The sequence below is a fragment of the Dermacentor silvarum genome, chromosome 1 (genome assembly GCF_013339745.2).
Source record: "Dermacentor silvarum isolate Dsil-2018 chromosome 1, BIME_Dsil_1.4, whole genome shotgun sequence".
Lineage (NCBI taxonomy): Eukaryota > Metazoa > Arthropoda > Arachnida > Ixodida > Ixodidae > Dermacentor > Dermacentor silvarum.
The window spans coordinates 413,399,451-413,422,453 of record NC_051154.1 but is presented as its reverse complement, the minus strand read 5'-3'; the positions used below and the strand labels follow the sequence as shown (position 1 = coordinate 413,422,453).

The 23,003-nt window shown below is 47.8% G+C and overlaps 1 protein-coding gene across 1 annotated transcript in view; it reads right to left on the bottom strand.

Moving 5' to 3' along the window:
• Positions 1–2,978: 2,978 nt before the first annotated feature.
• LOC125944032 (uncharacterized) overlaps positions 2,979–23,003 on the bottom strand; it is a 155,072-nt gene continuing 135,047 nt past the window's right edge. The window contains exon 6 of the mRNA XM_049663761.1: positions 2,979–3,105. Within this exon, the coding sequence (XP_049519718.1) occupies positions 2,979–3,105 (127 nt within the window). The remainder of the gene's footprint in view (positions 3,106–23,003) is intronic.

Genomic DNA, 23,003 nt, shown 5'->3' with positions numbered 1-23,003 from the left:
AGATAAGAAAAACCGCTGAGGGTAGACAATGCTCTTGGTTTTGAAAGCGAACAAAGGTGACATCCTATAAACGAGGAGAGTGTTTGATTGGGTTGTTCAGACAACGCTGCGGGTCACCGCCCGATGCTTGCGTCGGTGGTTATGTAAATTTAAGGATTTTGGAATCAAAACGGTTTGGAATCATTTGACGTTATAGCGCCCCAGGTGTGTTCGAAAGAAGACCCGCTGCTGTAGCCCTGTGGATATGGCGTTGCGCTGCTGAGCTCGCGGTTTCGATCCAGGTCGCGGCGACCGCACTGCGATGGGGACAGAATGCAGAAATGCTCGCGTACCGTGCACGTTAACGAACCCGTCAAAGTTATTCCGGTGTGCGCCTCATAATCATACTGCGATTGTGTAAGAGCGTACAACTCCTGCTCTGGAGAAGCACGCAGCGAGCAACGCCCGCGCGGAAATCAGCAAGCGAAAGACCACCGCTCTCTGGCCTTTGAGCTCACGGTGGTTAAGGGGCCGTTTAAAAGGCAACTCACTCTGAAGATGTGTGCAGCGATCTTATTCGGAGGGCACCAATCGGACTGGGCTAGAATATGACAACTTTTTCTATTCATGGACTCACTCTTGCTGTAGCCTTGTCTCTTATTTCGTGCGCATCTTGAGCGCTCATTTGTATTTTATACCGTTCTCGAAATGCAAACCTGTAGACATTGACCCCAGTCGACCAGAATAGCATAATGGGAAGAATAGCTTTGCCAGAGATAGCACCTCCCTATGCTGTATATCCACCAGTAATAAGAAGCATTTGCACGTGTAATTACCGCCTGCGAGTGGTTGTTTCGCATGCAAGCTCTCATTCTGCGGGCATTCTGAATGGAATCCCGGCCGCCATGTTCTTTTGCCAAGTATGGATGGATGGATGGATGTTACGCGCGTCCCCTTTAAAACGGGGTGGTGGGTTGCGCCGCCAATCTCTTGTTATTATTTTGCCTAATGTCCTACCTTTATTTTTGAGAAAACCCAACTACAAAGAATTCCAAGCATCAAACTGGGAACTCTGTTTCTGTATGTTTCCGTTGTTCGATGTTTCCTACTTTTCTGCCACCAAAGTATAATAAAGGGTCAAAGCGCCATCTAAAGGAAATTGATGAATTCAAAGTACAACTGCCTGCGCCGGACGCAGCAGCAGCAACCGTAATGCCACGTTCACATCGGAAAACTTCCGGCCGGCGACAACATCGATGACCGAAGAATGTACGTAGCGCGACGTTCGTGCGGCAGAGAAACCCCCTCATCGCAGCAATTGGACCAAGGCTGATTTTCGTCGCCGGCAAAGGGGCATTGCTTGTCGCAATCCAATCAGAGTGCTAGATTACGAGCGAACGCAGGGAAAAGGGGCGGAAACTAATCGCGGTTGTAAACATCCGTTTTGAAAATGACGCAAGCATCACCAGTCACGTCGTTATTTGCAAGTAGATTGGCTGCTGTATTGCAAATATATGTTTGTGTGAAGAGAAGTATGCTGGATAAGTGTTCTGTGCAGTAAATGGAAGTTATGTGCAAGTAAAGTGGGTGAAACCTGCGTGTGTGTTTGCAGTGTTGATATTAGCCGAATCGGGCTTTCATCGCAAGTATAGTTAGCATTTGTTTTCTCTGTACTGTTGCGTTGGAGTGTATTATCGTTATGATTCTAGCCAATTGTAAAGTTGATTGGGCTGCGAATAAACACCCGGTTTATCTTCTGGGCATGATGCGAGGCTGAGTGCGACCGACGTAACTGGAGTCAAGCACGCGCTGTAGCCTCTGCAGCTGAGAGCGCGGCCGACGTGTTGGCTAGGTCGCAATTGTAGCTACAGTGCGACTGTTTGCGATAGGGGCATGGAGCCAACCGAGCCGTTCGTCCGATTTGTGATTTTTGTAGAAGCTTGTTACCGTATTTTGACACCCAATTTAATGTATACGTTTGATGTGTGTGCAGTGTATTTTGTTTCTGATCACACCGAAGCACACACGAAATACCCCTGCACTAGTGAGTGAGTACGAACTTTATTTAGGTCCTGAGGAGAAAGAATTAAAGCGGGGCCGGAGGCCCCGCCATTCTATCCGGTGGCTCCACCCAGGTCGGGGCCGGTAGACATAGTCCTTCGGCGACGGCCCGGGCCCTCTGGACAGCCTTGAGCTGAGCGATGAGCTCTGTACTTCTGACCGCTGAGTCCCAGGAGGACTGGTCAGGAAAGTCCGTGCCCGCGTTGGCAGGGCACAGCCAGAGCATGTGTTCGAAGTTGTTGTATTCGTGGCCGCAGTGTGGGCATGCAGTAGGAAAGTCTGGATTGATCCTGCTTAGTGTTGTTGGTGTGATGTACGTCCTAGTCTGCAACTGTCTGTAAGTGACGGCCTGTGCTTTCTTGAGGTTTTGGTGAGGAGGAGGAAAAATTCTTCGTGCTAACCTATGATTTGAAGTGATTTCGTGGTATGATACCCCTGCACTAACCATGGATACAGAATAAGCCTGCGAGAAGTGAACTTGAGCACATTTCATGAGGCAACGAGCACTTGCTCAACGAGAGATTCGGCGCGAACGCGCCATAACTACGAAAGGCGCGCAGCTCGAAAACATTTTGCTGAGCATGAGCGTGTCGACACGAGAGAGACTCGGCTCTAGTCTCAGCACTTCGCTCGCCCAGAAAAACATTACCGATCTTGAACACCGTAGCCGTCTTGAACGGCCAGGCAAATGCAACCAATGACATCTATTTGGAAGAAAATGGACTCGATTATTTGTTTTTAAATAAGCTCAATGTGACATTTCGCCTTCTTTATAAAATTCACGGGCGCGGTCGGAATACACAAACCCTGCGGTAATTTTGTATCTGAAATACACGAATAAAAAACAACTGAATATTGACCCCTATCCTCATCATACAACAAAACTGGGCGGTTGAGAGTATGTAACGTGAGTTGCTAGGCGTTACTCGCGGTGCTGGCTAGGCTTCTTGGCTGCCGAGTTTGAGCGAGCCCAATAGCTTGGGGGCACTGCTTCCTCCGTGGCGCAACTTCTCCGCACCTACCCAGTTGTGGCCAAACACATTCATTGAAGAGCGGCCCGTGGACCTAGGGGCCGAAGAGGTTCATTGAAGGGTTGGCACACGTCCAGCGGCCCGTGCAGACTTGATCGGCGCTCAACTGCGGATGGCGCCAACCGCGGATGCACGAGGTAAAAAAGCTAGCGCATTAAATTGAAAAGCTCATGCATATTTTTCGGAAGTGATTTTTGGCGTAAACCTCCGTAAACGTAAGTTAAGGTTTGAGAGGGATATTTCAGTAAAACTTCATTTGGGCTTAGTTGGTACATAATTGTGGGACGTCGATTCCTGGCAAAAGCAAGAATGAGGATGCGCGGCTTGCCCTAGAAGCCTACCACATCAAAAGACAAGGCGATAATTGCATCAGTGACACATCTTTGGCCCTGCACCCATCTGAATTTGACTTTATACGTTTGCGTATGCGATAATTTGGCTGATATCTGTGATGTATTGTGTGCGCCTGCGTGGTTGTGTGTAGGGTTCATATATGCATTGACGAAGAAGAAATAAACAAGTTGTTAGTCAGCGCCAGTGTGTGTCGTATCTTCCTTTTGTGGTTCGTCTTATGTGTTTGCGCTGTAAATTTAAGATGAGAGGGCTGGAGTGGGAAGAAAACAGACAAAACACGCGCACACGACTGAAAGTGTGTCCCACGGTATTTTGCAAAATATTAACAACTGAGCTCTAAGCCACTTTGTTGCAACATGCGGCCTATCCTACAGTACTGAGTCCTGGCTGCATAATGAAATCAGCGAGTAAAATATGGGTCTCCCAAATCACATCTAAAGGTGAACTGCTCGAGGTGGTGGTGTGGGGTTGTTATTGTTAAAATTATTTAGTTGTTGGTGTTCTAGATAAAATGAAAAACCACGAAAACTTGAGCCATAAAAGTGAGAGAGAGAGAACAAACATTTATTTAGACCATCGAGGTCGTTGCTCTTGAAGTCGAGTGGATGGCGTCCTCATTCCAGGACCCCACTGACCATCACCGGTCAGCTGTACCTCCCACCGCTCAAACGACGTGCTAGGCGTCTTTAAATGGTGAGGTGGGGTGGGGATGTAAAGGGTGGGGATTGATGAGACGATTGGTCTTGCCCCGCTCGGTTGATTAGCGCTCGAGCTAAGGCGTTCGCCCTTTCATTCCCCTCCAGTCGCGCGTGGCCCGGTGTCCACGTGATTTGATGGGATTCTTGCAGCCTCGGGCCTAGAATCTGAGCCACCAGCACCGGTGTTCGTCCGTTGGTAAAGTTGTGGCAGGCCTGTTGCGAGTCAATAACGACATGAACTTCCCTGCCCACCCTGTCTTGTTGCTTTATTACTAGCGCAGCGGCTGCGGTCTCAGCCGCCGCTCGGGTCTGTGCCCTGACGGAGGCCGCGAGGGTCAAGGAGTTGTCTCTCCGGTTCACGGTGACTACCGCGAAGAGGCCCCCTTACAGGGTACGCCACCACGTCTACGTACGTTATGTACGGGTCATCCTTGAATTGTCGGCGCTGTCTGTCGACGCGAGCCTTACGTCGTCCTTCGTGTAGTTCATGACTCATGTGCTTGAAAATGAGGTTCGCCATGATCTTGCTTCTGACCTCGGGCAAGAGTGATCGTTGCCTATCGAGGGCACGGAGCTCCGTTGCCATTCCGGTCCGGTGGAGGATGGCTCTGCCCGCCACCGTGTTCTGTAGTCTGGCTTCTTGCAAAGCCATAACCGCGTCTGACAGCTCAGCGAAGGTGTTGTGGATCCCGAGAGCCCCTAATTTCTCGTTTGAGGTGGTGACAGGGAGATCCAGGGCCGTTTTGTACGTGCCTCTGATGATGGCATCGACTTGTTCTTGGTCACGTTTGTTTAGCGAGTGGTAGGTATCAGCTCAAGGATTCGCCACCTAACTTTCTGACAAAACTACGCGACCACGTGCTTAGCTTTTGTAGCAACCACGTAGGTGAATTTCCCGCGCCCTTCCTTGACAAAACAAGACGACGAGTTTCGAGCTGTGGAGGGGGTGCGCTCGTTCGGTCGAGATCGGAAGCCATCTTTGCTTTCTGAACTGAGGCGGCCCCTAATAAACATCGCTGTGAGTTTTGAGTATTTTTCGGCTTGTCCGTTAGCCATATATTCAATACGTGTAATACTGGCAAGGAGCTTGCCTAATGGTGTCGCTTATCGTCACCCATACCATCTCTGACGGCTTACGGTCTCGCACAGGCACTCCTGCACTGAGTACAGGTCATATCTTGCCCCGCAGGGGCGTCTGCGTCAGCAGGCGTTCGGTGTGTTGCGACACCACGTACCCGAGCACATGAGGGTTGGAACCTCCCGCGTGTAACCGTGCGGGGCTTAGCCGTGTCTGGGGAAAGGGGGATCCAGGGGGTTGAGACGATGCTGGGTGTTCGGACATTTAAGGCCCCCCGGCGGAGCAACACGCCTCTTCGGCCTCTGCCACGGTGTAAGATATATACTCTTTAGGTGAGTACACTCACCAGACTCGATCGACCAGATAAAGTAGCAAAGGCGCGCGCCGATCTGCCCGGTGACGGCAGCGGATACCTATCGGCAGTATAACTTCAACACAGAAAGCTTTTTATTGGTTTAATCTCCCGTTGTAATAGCAACCGGCGGTTCGCGGGAAATCCGAAATGATTGAGTGACGCACGAAAGTAGGTCACCGGGGAGAGGGCATGCGCGCGTTCCTTGTCGGCGCACGCTCTCGCGTGCGTTCTAACTGAAGTTGCGTCGTTCCGCCGATAGGTATTCGCTGCCGTCACCGCCCCGATAGACGTGCGCCCGTGCTATTTTATCTGGTCGATCGCGTCTAGCAAGCAAGCCGAGAAGTGTCCCCACCTAAAGAGTATATATCTTACACCGTGGCCTCTGCTTCACATTGACGGCACCCCCGGACTGACCCACCCGGGGGAAATCGGCAGTCACCTTTTCCTGTCCTCACCTCCACGCTCTTTTTCTTTATACCTCTCTTTCATTACTGTCCTGTCTTCTTTTATCTTTTATTTACTTCCTATTTTTCTCGGTGGCAAGGGTTAACCTTGTGTGGCTAACCTGTCTTGGTTTTGCCGTATTTGGGTATAGCAGCGGTGCACATACAGCTGGCGTCGGCAGGACTTACCTTGCAGGAGCGCCTGTCACGTCCCCTTGTTGGGCTCGGTGGTGGGCGGCCGGCACCGCGGTCGAAATTAAGTAAGGATTTATGGCATCCGCTGCATTCCCCAAACTACCTGATCATCCTCTTCTCAAAAGGAAACACCGAGGAAACAATGAAATTTTTTGTACAAAGTACAGAAATCTTTCCCCGCTACCATGTAATACATAGCGAAAACCCCGAAAAGGATGTCGGAACCGTTTTCACATTTGTCGTTGCTAAATGTCTCACTGACTCACTGGGCCCCCGCAAGAAAGTCACAAAAATGTCTAGCGGTGACCTCTTGCTTGAGATTCGCGACAAGCTTCAGTAGGGAAATACCTCAAAGCTCGTGACATTTCGTGACACCCCAGTCACAGTGACAGCAGATCGATCAACGAATACACCCAGAGGAGTCATATCAGACGAAGATCTCCTAAGCTTGAGTGAAGATGAGTTTCTAAATGACTGGAAGGACCAGAATGTAATCAAAGTGCAGCGAATAATCATCAAGCGTGAAAACAAAGAAATCCCAACAAAGCACTTAATACTCACCTTTGCAACGAGTGTACGGCCAGATTCTCTTGAAACAGGCTACACAAAGACACCGGTAAGGGCATACATTGCCAACCCACGTAGATGCTTTAAGTGCCAAAGATTCGGTCACCACTCACAAAACTGCCGAGGCCGACTGACCTGTGCGAAATGTGGGCACAATGAACACAACTATGACAACTGTACTGGTACACTCCACTGTCCTAACTGCGACGGTGAACATGCTGCATACTCACGAGCATGTCCCACGCGGAAAAAGGAAAAGGAAATTATAACTATGAAGATCAAGGAGAACATTTCTTTCCAGGAAGCACGGAAGCGTGTTTCATTCCTTCATACCTCAGGGTATGCTGAAGCGGTGCGTAAGGGGGCGACGCCGCAGCAGACTTCGGCACTTACCCGGCCCACAAAGAGTGTGGCCACGGTCGTGCCACCAGCCCCCTAGGTGACAGCAGCCAACGCTGCTTCGCCTTCCCTGAAGCAGGGCCCGTCAACCAGGCTGGTAGGCTCCAAGACCCCGTCTCATGAGGCGAGGCCTTCGCGACGTACACACCGCTCGCAAGAGCGGACGTCCATCGCCTCGCAAGAGGCAATGGACGCTAGCCCTAGCCAGCCGGCGCAGCCAGCGCCGAAGAACCGCCGCGAGTCTCAGAACCGCGGCAAGAAAGACAACCCCCACATTACGGGGCCCGGAAAGGGCCCTGTAAGCTAATCTACATTAATCTTCTTGTCTTAGCCACACAGCACATCTTCCTTTTAACATAGATACTGCAATTATACACTGGAACGTCACAGGTATTTTCCGGAACCTTGATGACGTAAAAGGACTTTTACATAAGTTTGATCCAAAGGTGCTGTGTGTGCAAGAGACGCACCTTAAATCTACACAAACAAACTTTCTCCGACAATACTCCGTTTTCCGGAGAGACCGAGATGACGTGGTGGCGTCGTGCGGTGGTGTAGCTATAATTGTCGACAGAGGGGTGGCCTGTCGGCAACTACCCCTCCGAACCCCTCTTGAGGCAGTTGCTATCCAAACAGTGCTGTTTGATAAAGTGGTGACCATTACGTCTGTATACATGAGCCCGAGTTACCAGCTCTCTAGGTCAACATTTCAGAGCTTTATAGATGAGCTTCCGCATCCTTACGTAGTCGTCGGAGATCTAAACGCGCATAGTACGCTGTGGGGTGACTCTCGTTGTGATGCGAGAGGACGGTTAATAGAAAACTTCCTATTCTCCTCAAGTGCCTGCTTGCTGAACAAGAAGAAACCAACATATTACAGCACTACACACAACACATTTTCCTCCATAGATTTTAGCATAGTGTCTGGCACACTTGTGCCGTATCTGGAGTGGGAAGTCATTTATAACCCCAACAGGTCGGCGCCAGGAACCGATGGAATAGTGTATGGCATGATTAAACACTTAAACCCTGAAACTCACAAAACACTCCTGTCGCTTTTCAATGCCATGTGGTCTACAGGTCGCATTCCGTCCACTTGGAAACAAGCCATCGTAATCCCAATTATCAAAGAGAACAAAGACCCCTCTTTAGCCGTCAGCTACAGATCCATAGCGTTGACAAGCTGTTTGTGCAAACTCTTGTAGAAAATGGTAAACCGGCGCTTGATTCATTATCTTGAAGATAACAAAATACTAGATCCTCTGCAATGTGGATTCAGGGAAGGTACATCTACTATAGACCACCTTGTCCGTATGGAGGATAACATCCGGGATGCCTTCATACACAAGCAATTCTTCCTATCAGTATTTCTTGACATGGAGAAGGCCTACGATCCTACGTGGCGCTTTGGAATACTTCGAGAATTGTCTGGAATGGGTGTCCGCGGTAACTTGCTGAGCGTTATCGAAAATTATCTAAATAATAGAACATTTCGTGTGAGAGTTGGCAACGTTCTATCCCGTCCATTCACTCAGGAGACAGGTGTACCTCAAGGTGTTGTGCTGAGCTGTACTCTCTTCATCGTCAAAATGAATTCTTTGCATACCGTTAAAGCTCGCGCAATGTTTTATTCTGTATATGTGGACGATGTGCAGATCGGATTCAAATCATGTAATCTTTTAATCTGCGAGCGGCAGGTACAGCTTTGCCTGAACAAACTGTGTAAGTGGGAGGATGAGAATGGGTTTAGTCTAAACCCACAGAAAAGTACCTGCATGCTTTTCTCAAAGAAGAGAGCAATATTACCGGATCCCGATATTTCTCTGAACGGAGAACGTCTATCTGCAAGCTCTGAGCATAAATTATTAGGTATAATCTTAGATTCCAAGCTCACTTTTATCCCTCACCTGAACCATCTAAAAGAGAAATGTCTCATAACGACGAATCTACTGAAGCTTCTGTCACGCACATCCTGGGGAAGTGACAGGCGATGCCTCTTGAGCTTACATAAGAGTCTGGTACGATCGCGCTTTGACTACGGCGCAATAGTTTACCACTCTGCTGCGCCTGGTGCTTCAGATTCTCGATGCGGTTCACCATCTGGGTATCCGCCTGGCTACAGGTGCCTTCAGGACTAGTCCTGTAGAACGCCTGTATGTTGATTCCAATGAATGGTCCCTACATCTCCAAAGGACATATTTAGCTTTCTCGTACTTCCTCAAGGTAGAATCAAATGTTGAACACCCATGTCACTCATTTACTTGCGACGTATCGACTGCCAGGCTTTATCGTAACCGCCCGGCTGTGAGGACTCCTCTGTTCCTGCGTTTGGAAGCAATGGCAGAGGAAACGGGTGCCCCGCATAGAGAAAGCCTACTGATGGCTCCTACTCGCTTTCTACCACCTTGGGAATGAAAGACCATCGAGTCTGATATATCTTTTGTACAAGTATCTAAACATGCACCTCAAGCGCATATACGTTCTCACTTCCTTGAACTTCAAGCGAAGTACTGTTGCGAAGAATTTTACACAGATGCTTCAAAGTCTCCATCTGGTGTGGCTTATGCAGCTCTGGGAGCATCGTTTTTAGCATCGGGAGCATTAAATCCACACACCAGTATATTCACTGCGGAAGCATTCGCCATACTCACGGCCGTTAAACATATAAAGGAGACACATATCACTAAAGCTATTGTGTTCACGGATTCATTGAGCGTCGTTAGAGGCCTAATGTGCTTACAAAAACTTAGGAACCCTGTTTTTAACGAACTGTACTCATTGTTATGTGCGGCGTACATGTGCAACCAAGTCATTATCTTTTGCTGGGTACCGAGTCACAGAGGCATAATAGGCAATGTAGCTGCCGACGAAAATGCTACGTCAGTAGCCGTTAGTGACACGGATATAAATATCCCCATAGGATTCACAGACCTCAAACCTTACATACGACATCAGCTGACAAAGTATTGGCAAAGCCAGTGGGATACTGAAGTAATAAATAAGCTGCACATAATAAAGCCAAAATTAGGGAACTGGAGATACGAAAGCACAAATAGACACAAGGAAGTGATTCTTTGCAGATTAAGGATAGGCCATACCTACGGCACCCACGCTCACCTACTGTCTAGAAGCGAACCTCCAACATGTAGTAGATGCGGCAATAGCCTTACAGTTATGCACGTTCTTCTTCAGTGCCCTGAAATAGAAGCAGAGAGGAAAAAGCCCTTCCCCTCCCTGTATCGTGAGCACATACCTCTCCACCCAGCATTTTTTCTCAGCAATGAACAGCTTTTCAATTTTAACACGGTCTTAAACTTTTGAAGGAAACCGCCACCTTAAAATCTGCTTGTGCGCGCGGGACACCATGCTTGTTAATTTAGTTAGTATGACTATGTGTGATGAGTGCAAGAAAACGATGCGGACGACGACGAAGTGCGCACGGGTTCTTCTGCCATTGGACCCCGCATGTGAGCGATCGCATCAAATCAGCGATGACCCTGTGTTATACCGAAGATGCGTCGTGCCACGATTGGGCCACGTATGGCGAGCAAGAGTGGAAATTCTTCGTGGCGAGACAGACACCTAGTCCGCGGGAGACGGAAGACAGCAGATCAAAGTGTCGGACGCCGGCGTTCAAGGCTCCAGGGAACGCGGCCGTCCATGGAGCTGCCAACTTACCGTTGACCTTGGCCAAGGAGTTGGCCAGCACGAGTACTGCAGCTCGGAGCGTGGCTTGGCCTGCTGTGCTAAACCTTGGCGCAAGCATTGCGGATCGCGGGCAAGGCGTTTCCTCAGTCAGCTGTTCAGCGGAGCACTGTTCATGGCCTGGCTAATGGTCGCATCTGAGCCGAGCACTGCGGCTCGCGCGCAAGCTGCCTGCTGGGCAGGCTGACCATTCTTGCAACGTGCACTGCGGATCGGATGCAGGATAACTGCTGAGCGGTCGTCCCCAGGTTTGACAAGATCCATCTTCTCACCATCCGACATCTAGCCGTGTCCGACGGCGTGACGTCATCTGCCTTCACTTCGTTTAGAACTGTTTCTCGGACTCAGTTCTCGGACTCTTAGTTCTTTTAGCATATTATGTGTGTCATGTGCCTTAACGTTCTGTTTGGTTGTAGTTAAATTTTTACAGTTTTCATAAATGTAGTTTTGATTTTTGCATCATGAGTTTGACTGCTTTTATTGCGCCCTTTTCCTTATCGCGTGGCACGACGACCAAGTGTGACGAACGTCCCGTAATTTTCTTTATACTATGTTTACAAGTTTACACGGCTGATAAAACTACTTTCCTTACTTTGTATAGATAGCTATCCACTAATTTGCTATCGTAATCGATGCTTCGCCGTTCGGGCATAACTACGACTTTTTTCACATTGCATCACTCGCCGCGTTACAGCAGAAGACCGCTTGTAAGACCATAAACCTTGCGTGTCTTTCTGGCACTTTAGGTCTTGCAATTTCTAAAAACTGAACAAACAAAAAGCCGCAGTTCCGCCCGAAAGGTGAAGCATTGATTGCAATAGCAAATTAGTGGAAAGCTATACGAAGTAAGAATATAGTTTTATCGGCCATATAAACTTGTAAACATAGGCATACTAAATAAATTAACAAGCATTGTGTCCCGCGCACAAGCCAAACATGAACGCATCTCACTCGATGGCCGCAGAAGCTCGCTGTCACAACGCTGGAGTGAGTAAGCGCGGCAGCAGCGCCGAGGGAATTGACTATCGTGCTGGCGTTCGCATCAATGCGAACTACGCCGCGAAAACAGCGCAGGGCGGACTCTGTCCCCGCCACAGATGGCTTTCAAGATACAGAGGCCCGGGTGGGCGCACGCGGCGTAGAACGTGTCCCTCCCCCCCCCTTCCTACCCTCCCCCCGGAGCCTTGCGCCCCGGCGAGCGCGCGCGACCGCTCGGGCCACCCAGAGTAGAACACGCGAGGCAGCTGAGATGGTCAGGGAAAGAAGCGGGTGTGCGAGTAAACCATCGGTTACCCTATCTGACAGGGAACTCAGATTCTTGGAATGTGTGGGCAGGCGCAGCAGGCCATCGTGATTGTTAGTTCCTTTGGTTTCTTTTTCTTTCTTTTTTTCCTTGTTAGTGCAAATACTTTTTGTATCTGTTCCTGGACATGCATATATAAAGCATGTCTGTCAATAAATAATGAGTTGGAAGTCAGCGCTTGTCCGTGTGTGCTATTGGGCCCCGTGCTTCTTCGCACGCTGTGTATTACCAGTGTGAATGTAAAGTTGGTTTTCCTTATTACATGCCTAATTTCATTCCAAATAAGAAGAGGATAAGGCTCGCAAAGATCACTCGACAAACAAAGTGCGCAAATGTAAACATTAGAGCAAGGCAAATGCTAATTATATTCAATGTACAACATATTGCAACGTGGCAAAGAGGAGGAGATAGAAGAGGAGGAGAACGAAGAACTCAGCAGCAGCCACGGCTACATTTCAGTGGCGACCTCTCATACATCCTGGTCTTCATCTGTGAAAAAACATCGATCATCCGTAACAGTTTTTGGTGGAAGGTGCTGGGTACCCCCTACTACCACGCAACACTAACTGCACGGTTCTCCAACCTCCTGATCTGCGTCGAAGCCGCGGAATCGCTAGATTGCCCGCTTTACTTCCGGTGTTTCAGATGTCCCACGCCGAAGCCAACACTCGCACGGAACCAGCGGGATCTTCGACCCAAACGACGGCTAGTCCGTGGCAGCGCCAACATCTGGTAGAGCCTCGCACATTTGGAGGGAAGCCCGGCGAGGACGTGGAAGAATGACTTTACCACCACGAACGGGTGAGCAAGCACTGTCGTTGGGACAGCGTAACGCGACTCTCCAACGTAGTCTTCTTTCTGATGGACACGGCGCTCGTGTGGTTCGATAGCCACGAGGAAACTGTGACAACGTGGGGTCGTTTCACATCCGAAATTAAGGAGCGTTTCGGCGATTCAATCGCAAAGAAGAAGCAGGCCGAGCAAACGCTCCTTCAAAGAGCTCAAGTTCCGGGCGAGACGTGCACGACCTACGTCGAAAACGTGCTCAAGCTATGCAGGATGGCCGATCCTCGTGTGTGAGAGGAGCACAAAGTTGGCCATTTGTTGAAGGGAATCGCGGAGGACGTTTACAACTTCCTCATTGGTAAAGAGAACCTTGGCTCAGTCGCCGACATAATACGTCATTGCCGTACCTTTGAGGCTCTCAAACTGCACCGCATAATCCCTAAGTTTGGCCGGCTAGCAAACGTAACAACTGTTACAAGCATTGAAGACGACATCCCATCAGTCGATCTCACGACCACCATTAGACAGATTGTTACAGAGGATGACGTCGTTGCACGGAATTGAACAATGAGTTCCGTGATAGTCAGCATCTGTGCAATCCTCCACCAGCTCCCCTTCCCATCACTGCAACGACTGTCGAGGAGTACTGTTAGAGAAGGCCAATGAGAACGCAACAGAACTACCACTGGGAAACAAGCAACGAGCGTGCTGAGGGATATGCCCGCTGTTCAGCAATGGCCTACTCGGAGCCACAGACATACCCATCCTACCCGAACGTTAGCCGCGAGCGTCCCGTGTGTTATGCCTGCGGTGTCACAGGACACATCTCTCGACTCTGTCCTCAGCGTCGTTGGGCACCGAGGTGATACGAGTCACAGCCAACGTCCTACGGCGCTGAACGTCCTAACTTTGACAATTCGTGGCCTCCACGTTCCTTTACTTCATCGATGACCTTCCCCATCAACAGTCCTCGACGGAATCACCGCAACGACTCGCCCGTTTCAGACCGCAGTCTCACTCCACCGTCTTCACGTCAACGTCGCTCTCCTTCACCGAGGCGTCGTTCATTCTCACCACAGCCGCCGGGAAACTAGACTGCGCGGCCAATGGAGGTGAGGTCGCCGGACTCGACACGACACTAATACCTCCACCGGTTAAGATGTTAAAAAACAAAGTGGAAGTGATAATTGATGGTATATGTACAATGGCATTGGTGGACACCGGGGCTATGATATCAGTTATGAGCCTTTCTTCCAAGAACCGGCTTCGACGCAAAGTGATGTTTTCTCTGGACACGGACGCTAAATTCTGCGGAGTAAGCGGTGAAATATTGCGTCCCCTTGGTGTTTGTGCTGTGAATGTGTTATTGGCGGACAAGTGTTATTTAACCGAGTTTGTGATTTTGGAACGCTGCATGCACGATGTTATATTAGGGATAGACTTTCTGCAGACCTGCGGGGCTTCAGTCAATTGTAGTGCCGGCGAGCTTTCGATAAAGAGCGGAAAACCAGGAGTCGATGCTTGTCAGGATTCGTCATTATCAGACCTCCTGGATCAACAACCCTCTGGACAAAATACATTTGCCGTTGCTGAGGGAATGACGCTGCCTCTGTGGTCTTTAGCACCGGTATTCGTCATGGCCTCTTGTACAGACGCTTAATTTGACGCCGTGGTAAAACCCTTTGGCGACTCCTGTGGGAAGAAAAACCTGCTGGTACCCAGTAGTATTTGTGAATAATGGTAGCATGGGTTTGTGGACGTTAAATTGTTGTGCCGTCCCTATGCGTCTTCCCGAACACATGAAGATTGCTGTCTTCGACGACGTCACGTGCTGTTCATCAATGGTCGTCAGGGACGAGGATTCCACTCAAGGATGAGCCACTTGCCCTTACGACCAGAAAATTCTACGCATGGTCAGCAAGTCTTTGTCTTCACGTGAACGGGACACCTTAGTACAACTTCTTCCCAGTTTGCTTCAGTGTTCGACTTCTCTCAAGGTTAGCACCGTACAACTATGCCATCTTCGTGTACTGGTCATCGCATTGACACAGGATCGGCACACCCTCTTCGTCAGAAGCCCTAGCGAGTGTCTTCATCAGAGCGCAAGATTATTGCGGACCAGGTACAAGAGATGCTGAGGAAAAATGCCATTCAAGAATCATCAATCATCATCTTTCATCCTCGTAAAGAAAAAAAAGATGGCTCATGGAGATTTTGTGTTGATTATAGGCGACCAAATGCAATTACCAAGAAGGATGTGTACCCACTCCCGCGAATTGACGACGTAATAGACTGCCTACATTCTGCCTCCTACTTTTCGTTGCTCGATCTGCGTTCAGGCTATTGACAGATACCTGTGGATCCCATCGACAAGGAGAATTAAGACCGCCTTTGTTACACCGGACGGTTTATTCGAATGTAACGTTATGCCGTTCGGGCTCTGTAATGCGCCCGCAACGTTCGGGAGATTCATAGACACAATTCTCCGCGATCTAAAGTGGGAAATATGTCTTTGCTACGTGGATGATGTTATTTTCGGCCGCACTTTTGAGGAGCATAACGAGCGCCTTAGCCTGATTCTGAAATGCATGGAGAACGCAGATTTGATTCTCAACTCTGGAAAGTGTAGGTTTGGGGAGCGACAGACATTGGTTCTCTGTCATCAAGTCGACAAAGATGGAGTCAGACCTGACCCCCGCAAGACTGAAGCGGTCAGTGCCTTCCAGCCTCCGCAGTCAGCGCGGGAACTGCGCCGTTTCCTGGGACTCTGTTCTTATTTCCGTCGTTTTGTCCCAAAATTCGCCGACGTTGTGCACCCGTTGACGCGTCTGTTGCAAAAGGATGCATCGTTCGACTGGACACCAGAATGTGAGTCATCGTTCCGTCAACTTAAATTCTTACTTGCGTCAGACCCCATCCTGCGTCATTTTGATCCGTGTTCCCCTACCGAAGTTCATACTGACGCCAGCGGAATAGGCATTGGAGGGGTACTTGTTCAACGGCGATACGACGCCGAACGCGTTGTTGCCTATGCCAGTCGTTGCTTAAGCAATGCTGAGCGAAACTACACAGTCACTGAGCAGGAATGCCTTGCAGCTGTTTTTGCTGTTCAGAAATTTCGCTGTTACATCTATGGTCGCCCATTCATCATAGTCACTGATCACCATTCATTATGCTGGCTGGTCAGCTTTCGGGATCCGTCTGGTCGTCTAGCACGGTGGGCCTTACGACTACAAGAGTACGAATTTGTAGTTAAATACAGAAGCGGCCGCCGGCATGGTGACGCCGACTGTCTTTCCCGCTGATCACTGCCAACGGCAAATTCTGACGAAGACACTTTCGATGACTGTCTGGCCGCTATTGCACCTGAATTTCCGGACGCGACCATCTTCCAGGAGGATCAGCGCAACAACGTCACTATGGAACCTCTTTTCGTGATGGCCCTGAATCCGAAAGCTAGTGGTGGTTTTTCCATACGTGACAGCTTGTTATATAAAACCAACCACTCTGCAAGTGGCGCCCGCTTTCTTCTTGTAGTCCCGGAGAGTTTCCGTAGTGCTGTGCTACATGCCATGCATGACGATCCAACATCAGGTCATCTTGGATTAACCCGTACGCTACAGTGTGTGCAAGAGCGATTTTGCTGTCCTCACATGCGTCAAACAACAAAACAATATGTGGCTAGTTGTAAAAAATGCCAACGGCGGAAAAGACCTTCAACCGCCCCACCAGGTCTTCTGCAGCCGTTGATTCCACCTCACGCACCTTTTGAGCACGTTGGCGTGGACCTCCTGGGCCCATTCCCACGGTCATCGAATAACAATCGATGGATCATCGCTTGTGTAGACCACCTTACACGCTACACAGAGACCGCAGCAGTGCCGTCATCTACCGGTGTTTACGTCGCAGCTTTCTTGTTGCATTACGTCGTCCTACGCCATGTCCCACCTCGCGTGATCATAAGTAATCGCGGTCGTCAATTCGTGGCCGACGCTGTTGATGAGCTGCTTCGGCTATGTGGAACACAATTTCGTCACTCAACGCCGTACCATGCGCAAACCAACGGTCTTGTAGAACACACGAATCGAACTTTGACGAACATGCTATCCGTGTATGTGTCCTCTAACCAAAAGAATTGGGATGATGTGTTGCCATTCATAACATAGGCCTACAACACTGCGAATCATGAGACAACGAATTACAGCCCTTTCTATCTGCTTTATGCTCGATCGCCGCGGAGCTTCCTCGACACGATTCTGCCATTTTCTCTGGACGCTGAGGATTCCGTCACCAAGACACTTTGCCTCGCCGAGGAAGCCTGCCGAATAGCCCGCGTCCGCACATTGGCATCGCGAAACCGCTCGAAGGATCGGTACGATAGATCCCATCAAGCCATTTATTTTGAAAAAAGGTGACCTAGTACTGCTATGGACCCCACAACGCAAGCGTGGCTTGTGCAGCAAGCTCTTGTCACATTATGTGGGCCCGTTCGTTGTTTTAGATCGCCTGAGCGACCTAACTTACGTGGTTGCACGGGTTTTGTCTACAGATAGGCGTTCCAAGAAAACCCAGCTTGCTCATGTTGCACGCCTTAAGCGCTACTACCCCGCCACAGAACAGTGACTCTCCCAGTGGGCTTCGTCTGCGAAAGGGGGATTGTGACGTGGCAAAGAGAATGAGATAGAAGAGGAGGAGAACGAAGAACTCAGCAGCAGCCACGGCTACATTTCGGTGGCGACCTCTCATACATCCTGGTCTTCATCTGTGAATAAACATCGATCATCCCTAACAATATTAGCATAACTAGGGTTCAGCATTTTCTTTTTGAAGCGATGGAAAAAAGAAGCGAAAAGTTCACTGCATTTTTCACGCAATTTTGTTTTAACCGTAATCGCGAGTTTGTCAGAGAGGTAAAACGGTGATCGGAGTGCAGTAGTGAGCCAACATGCGTGGTTGTATGTACTATAGGATATTGTAAAGACTATTATTATAAAGGGTATTATAATGTATTATTGAACTACAAAGCTTTGTTTTGAGAAGGTTTACTTGGTAGCTTCGTGCTTTACTTGAGGATAGGATAGGAATAAACTTTATTTGTCCAGCGGTTAAGGCTGTTGGTGCCCGGGGTGAGTGCATAACATTTTTTAAATGAACCTTCGTCCTCCGTGTGGGCTTACACAGAACTGATTTCCGATATTCAGGGCATTAAAGGAAATTGTGGGCATTAAAGGAAAGGAAAGGCCTTTTTTTCGCGAATGCACGCGAATTTTCGTGAACGTTTGCAATATATGAGTGCACACAAAATTTTCAGCAAATACATATTGGCAATATGATGAAAAGAAAAAAAAATTACGGTTGCCGACTAGTTCTACATTCACTTGACTGTGCAATCGTTAGCTCGCACAGCCATCTCGCATTGAGGGAGTGCCGTACTTGAATGAGCCAGGCGTGTCTTGATCAGATTGTCATCTTCGGCCCGCTTGAGCGGAGTCGTGATTGTGCCAACGCATTTTGGCCTTCATTCCGCGAGCGGTGTGCACAGACGTTAAGGGATTATATTTTTGCGAGCTAGATCGATTCTTCTTCTTCTTTCTGGGGTTTTACGTGCCAAAACCAGTTCTGATTATGAGGCACGCCTTAATGGAGGGCTCAGGATTAATTTTGACCACCTGTCCGTGGTCAAAATTAATCAAATGGTATTCTTGCAAATTGAGTTCTTTAACGTGCACTACAACGCAAACCGACGGGCGTTTTTGCATTTCGCCTCCATCGAAATGCTGCCACCGCGGCCCGGATTGGATACCGCGATCTCGTGCTCCGCAGCGCAACGCCTTCGCTGACTGAGCCACCACAGCGGATGAGCTAGATCGATAGATTATTTGTCTAGAGTCGATCATCGCTTTCTACGTGCCCTATATACAAGGTGTTTCAGGGAACACTTTCAAAAAATCTTTAACGGTTGCCTGTGGCAGTTAGTTCATAAGCTTGTCTACTCGAAGAGGTGGACATGCACAAAAAATTGAAATACATAATCGACTAATTAACAAACATTTACTAATTAAGTTTTTAACTAATTCCCTTGTGGTCAATATTGCAATCGACCAATTCTAGCAGTGCAGTTCGCGATCCTGTGTCACTTGGAACGAATTCTCATGATGACACCACTTTTGAGATATTAATTCCCGAACTCTATGGAGAAATGCATTGGCGTTCCAGTTAGAGCACTGCACGGGCCGATTTTTGCGGCCCGGGCCCGGCCCGGGCCCGTTTTTACATTGGGCGGCCCGCCCGAGCCCGATCAAAACTTTTATGGCGAGACCCGGGCCCGGCCCGGGCCCGGAAATAATCTACGTTACCCGCCCGGCCCGACCCGCCACCCCTTTACCTTAAGCCCGAGCCCGGCCCGAGCCCGACTCGAAACCGGCCCGAACCCGGCCCGAGACCGAAAAATACATGTTTTTCAGAGTCGAGAAGCCCGAGAATAACTCGCAGAAAGCCCGAGCCCGGCCCGGGCCCGCGTCAAAAAACTCGAGCCCGGCCCGGGCCCGGGTCAAAAAGCACACGTCGTGCCCGAGCCCGGCCCGAGCCCGTGAAAAAACTCCTCTACCCGGCCCGGCCCGGCCCACGGGCCGGGCTGGGCCCGGGCTTTCGGGTAAGCCCGAGCCCGTGCAGTGCTCTAGTTCCAGTTACTTTCATAACAAAGCCTATTTATGCATTGAAACAGAAAAGTAACTGGAAAGCCAATGCATTTCTCCGCAAAATACGCAAACCCAGCAACCGTTTTTATTTGTTTCTTCAAATGTCGAATTCACGCGCTCTTAATTCCTGCACACATCGCCATATCGTGTTGTGCCGTTGGTAGAATGCTTCTGGAAAACCTTTAAAAATACTCCCACCGTAAAATGTTTGTTTTCAATAATCTCAACAAACGTTTCTTTAATGCCTAGTAGCGGTAGCCCAGTGTACTTGTCTTTTTTTTTTTTTTGAAGTCCAAACTGCTGGAGTACTACCAGTTTGCGTTTTCCTAGAAAGTTTGTTATTCTTCTAAATATAACGCGTTCAATGACTTTCGAGAATACATTCAGAACGAAGATAGGACGATAGATTCCGTAGTCTTTTTTTTGCCACCTTTGTGTACAGGAGTTACGCGTGGTGTTTTTCATTCATCGGGAAAGTACCCGTCTTTCATAATGCCGTTACAAATGTGTGCCAGGGGAACTGAAATAGTTGACGCTACGGATTTGATCGGATCCGTCTTAATTCTGTCGGAGTCAGCTGCAGTTTTACTACCAATAAATCCAATTATGCTAATTACTTAGAATTCACTAGTAGGCACCAGACATAAAGTATCAGAAGAATTTATTTTTGTATAACTGCTTGGGTCTACATTATTAGTATTATTTAATTGCCTGCCGTATGTTAGAAAATCATGATTAAATTGGTTGGAAAGGTCTGGACCAGTGAGAGCTTTGCCGTCAAATTACATTTATTGAAGAAACGAATCTGTGAGCGTTGAATGATAGATTTCAATATGGATAGCGGATAGTTCATTGGAATCATCAACTCCATCAAATTTATTATCGTGTAATAGTTCTTGCCTTCCTAATTTCCTTCTTTAGTTCTTTGCCATACTTTTTATAGTCATTGAATTTATCGCTGTCTTTCAGTATTCTAAAAAAACTCTTGAAACAGCTTGTCGCTTTATTTTATTTGTTAATGAATTGAAGGAGCCATCCGTGGTTTCCTAACATATTTCTGTTTTTTTATTCATATAAGTACTGGGAAAGCCTGGTAGTATAAGTTCAGCATCTTTTCGTAAAATCTTGAAGAACAGACCGAAGAGCGGTGTTCCTTCAGGACTTCGGACCAGTCTTCAACAAGCATCATCTGCTTGAAGATATCAATTTTATATTCATCTACTCTTCTAAATTTATGGCATTTATCATGTTTTTGCGTCCTTAGTGTCTTTCTCAAGATACAAAAGACAGGCAAATGTTCACTGATATCGATAGACAGTGCCCCAGAGGCTATGTTGTTTTCCACAGTATGTGTATAACAAATATGTAGCATTGCCTCATTGGCAACAGCGATTTGCGTGGCAGATTTTACGAGGTTTCCGCAACAATAACCAGACATCAGAGACGAAGACTCTTGTTGGGCATGGCTGTTTGAGAAAATATTAATATTTATGTGACCAGTAACTATAATTTTTTTCGAATAAGTTAATAGGTAAGCAAGAACATATTCTCTCTTTCTCAGGATTCTCTCTTTCTACAGCGTGAAGGCATTAATGTAGGGAGGTTGCATTGCTTGCAAATGTGAAAGAAAGTGATAAACATTGCAATATATATATGAAATGGCCAATACTATAAACGATTAATATTCCTGCAGAAGAGAAAAAAAAAACATTTTCAAAGATAATAAAAAATTCTGATTTCAAAGCTTATTACTGAGAATGTTTAAAAAAATTTGGGGTATCAACAATTTTCCGCGGTAAAGCATTCCAATTATCAATCGTGAGATGGATAAAGGAATACTTAAATGCGTTAATCCGACACTTGTGCGTCCATATTTTTTTCTATGGTCCCTACTGCTGCAAATATATTGTGGTGCTTCCAAATAACGTTTTTCTCAATGTCTGTTTGGCGGTAGATCTGAAAAAAAAAACATTTTAGGCGACGCATATTTCGACGCAATACCAATGGTTTTCATCCGAGGCTATCGACGATGTCACAGCTTCTAACGCAATAAATATAATTGCCCGTGAGGAATCTTGCGGGGTGCTTCTGAACCCTATCTTTTTTGTCTGTAAGGATTTCGGTATACGGATCCCATGCCACGAATACGTGCTAAACTATACGTACTCAACTACTCAACTACGTATTCAACTTATATTAGCAAAATACAATGTCTCTTTTAATGACTGTGACACCTAAAATTATTCTGTACTCGTGTTTTTTTCGGCGACCCAGAAAAAGAACCTACAATAAGGCTGCTCCCGTTCGAGGAAGCCAGCCGGCGCCAAAGAGACTCTGATGAATCATCCACTTGTTCCACTGGTGTACTAGATACGTCATCATGCACGAGAACAAATATCCCTCCACCATGCAGATAACGATGCATGTGGTATCCCGAGGAAAATATTTCAGTGTTCGATATTTCAGGCATCGACCAAGACTCTGTTCCGTTAACAAGGCGAGGTTGCCAGATAGAAATGAGGCTTGCGAAACCAGATGCCTTGTTTTTCAAGCTTCAACAGTGAATAACAATCACCGAGAGATTAGACACTGAACAATTTCGACGTTAGGAAAGAGAGTGCCCTTGCTGCTATGGCGTGCATTATTTAAGAGAATTGTCAGTTTCATTGTACATATATGTTTTACTGCCTAATAGTAACTTTTATTCTTTACGATACACTTAACATTCCGTTCCCGAGCATGAGATAAAAGTTTGCTTCGAGCTTGTAGCACATTCCTCACTTATTGAAAATCCATTACTTTTTAGTTTCGAAGGAGCGGACTAAACATTCGGTTTTCTTTGAAGAGCGCGAACCCAGCTATTATTGGACGCGCCTTACTTTCGGAGTGTTTGCCGATGCGGTGCGCCCTTTTGGTGGCCAAAGAGTTCCCCATTACACCCATCCTTTCGGTGAATAACTGAAACCACCTTACTTTCCGATTCGTCGCACGTTTCTTGCCAGTATCAGGTAAACAAAAAAAGATTATTTCTGCGGGAACAATTTTCTAAATCTTCTTGACTTATTATTACACTTTTCATAGCACTAACTATTTCATTGCTCTGTGCTTGAAGCTTGTTTCCGGCTTCCTCTGCAGGTGGCAAAGGCATTTCTGTCAGTTTTATAAACTGCGTTGTGAAGTTGTCTATTTTTACTAGAATGGCTTCTTGCCTTGATCTTGACATGAGCGCTGTGGTTAGCACTAGAAGGCGTTCATGCTTTTCTAACACTTCGCGTAAAAAACACCTTGCTTGTAGAATTTTTTCGATTTGCTCTTGAGTATAAGGGTCAGGTTTTTTTTAAACGTCACCAG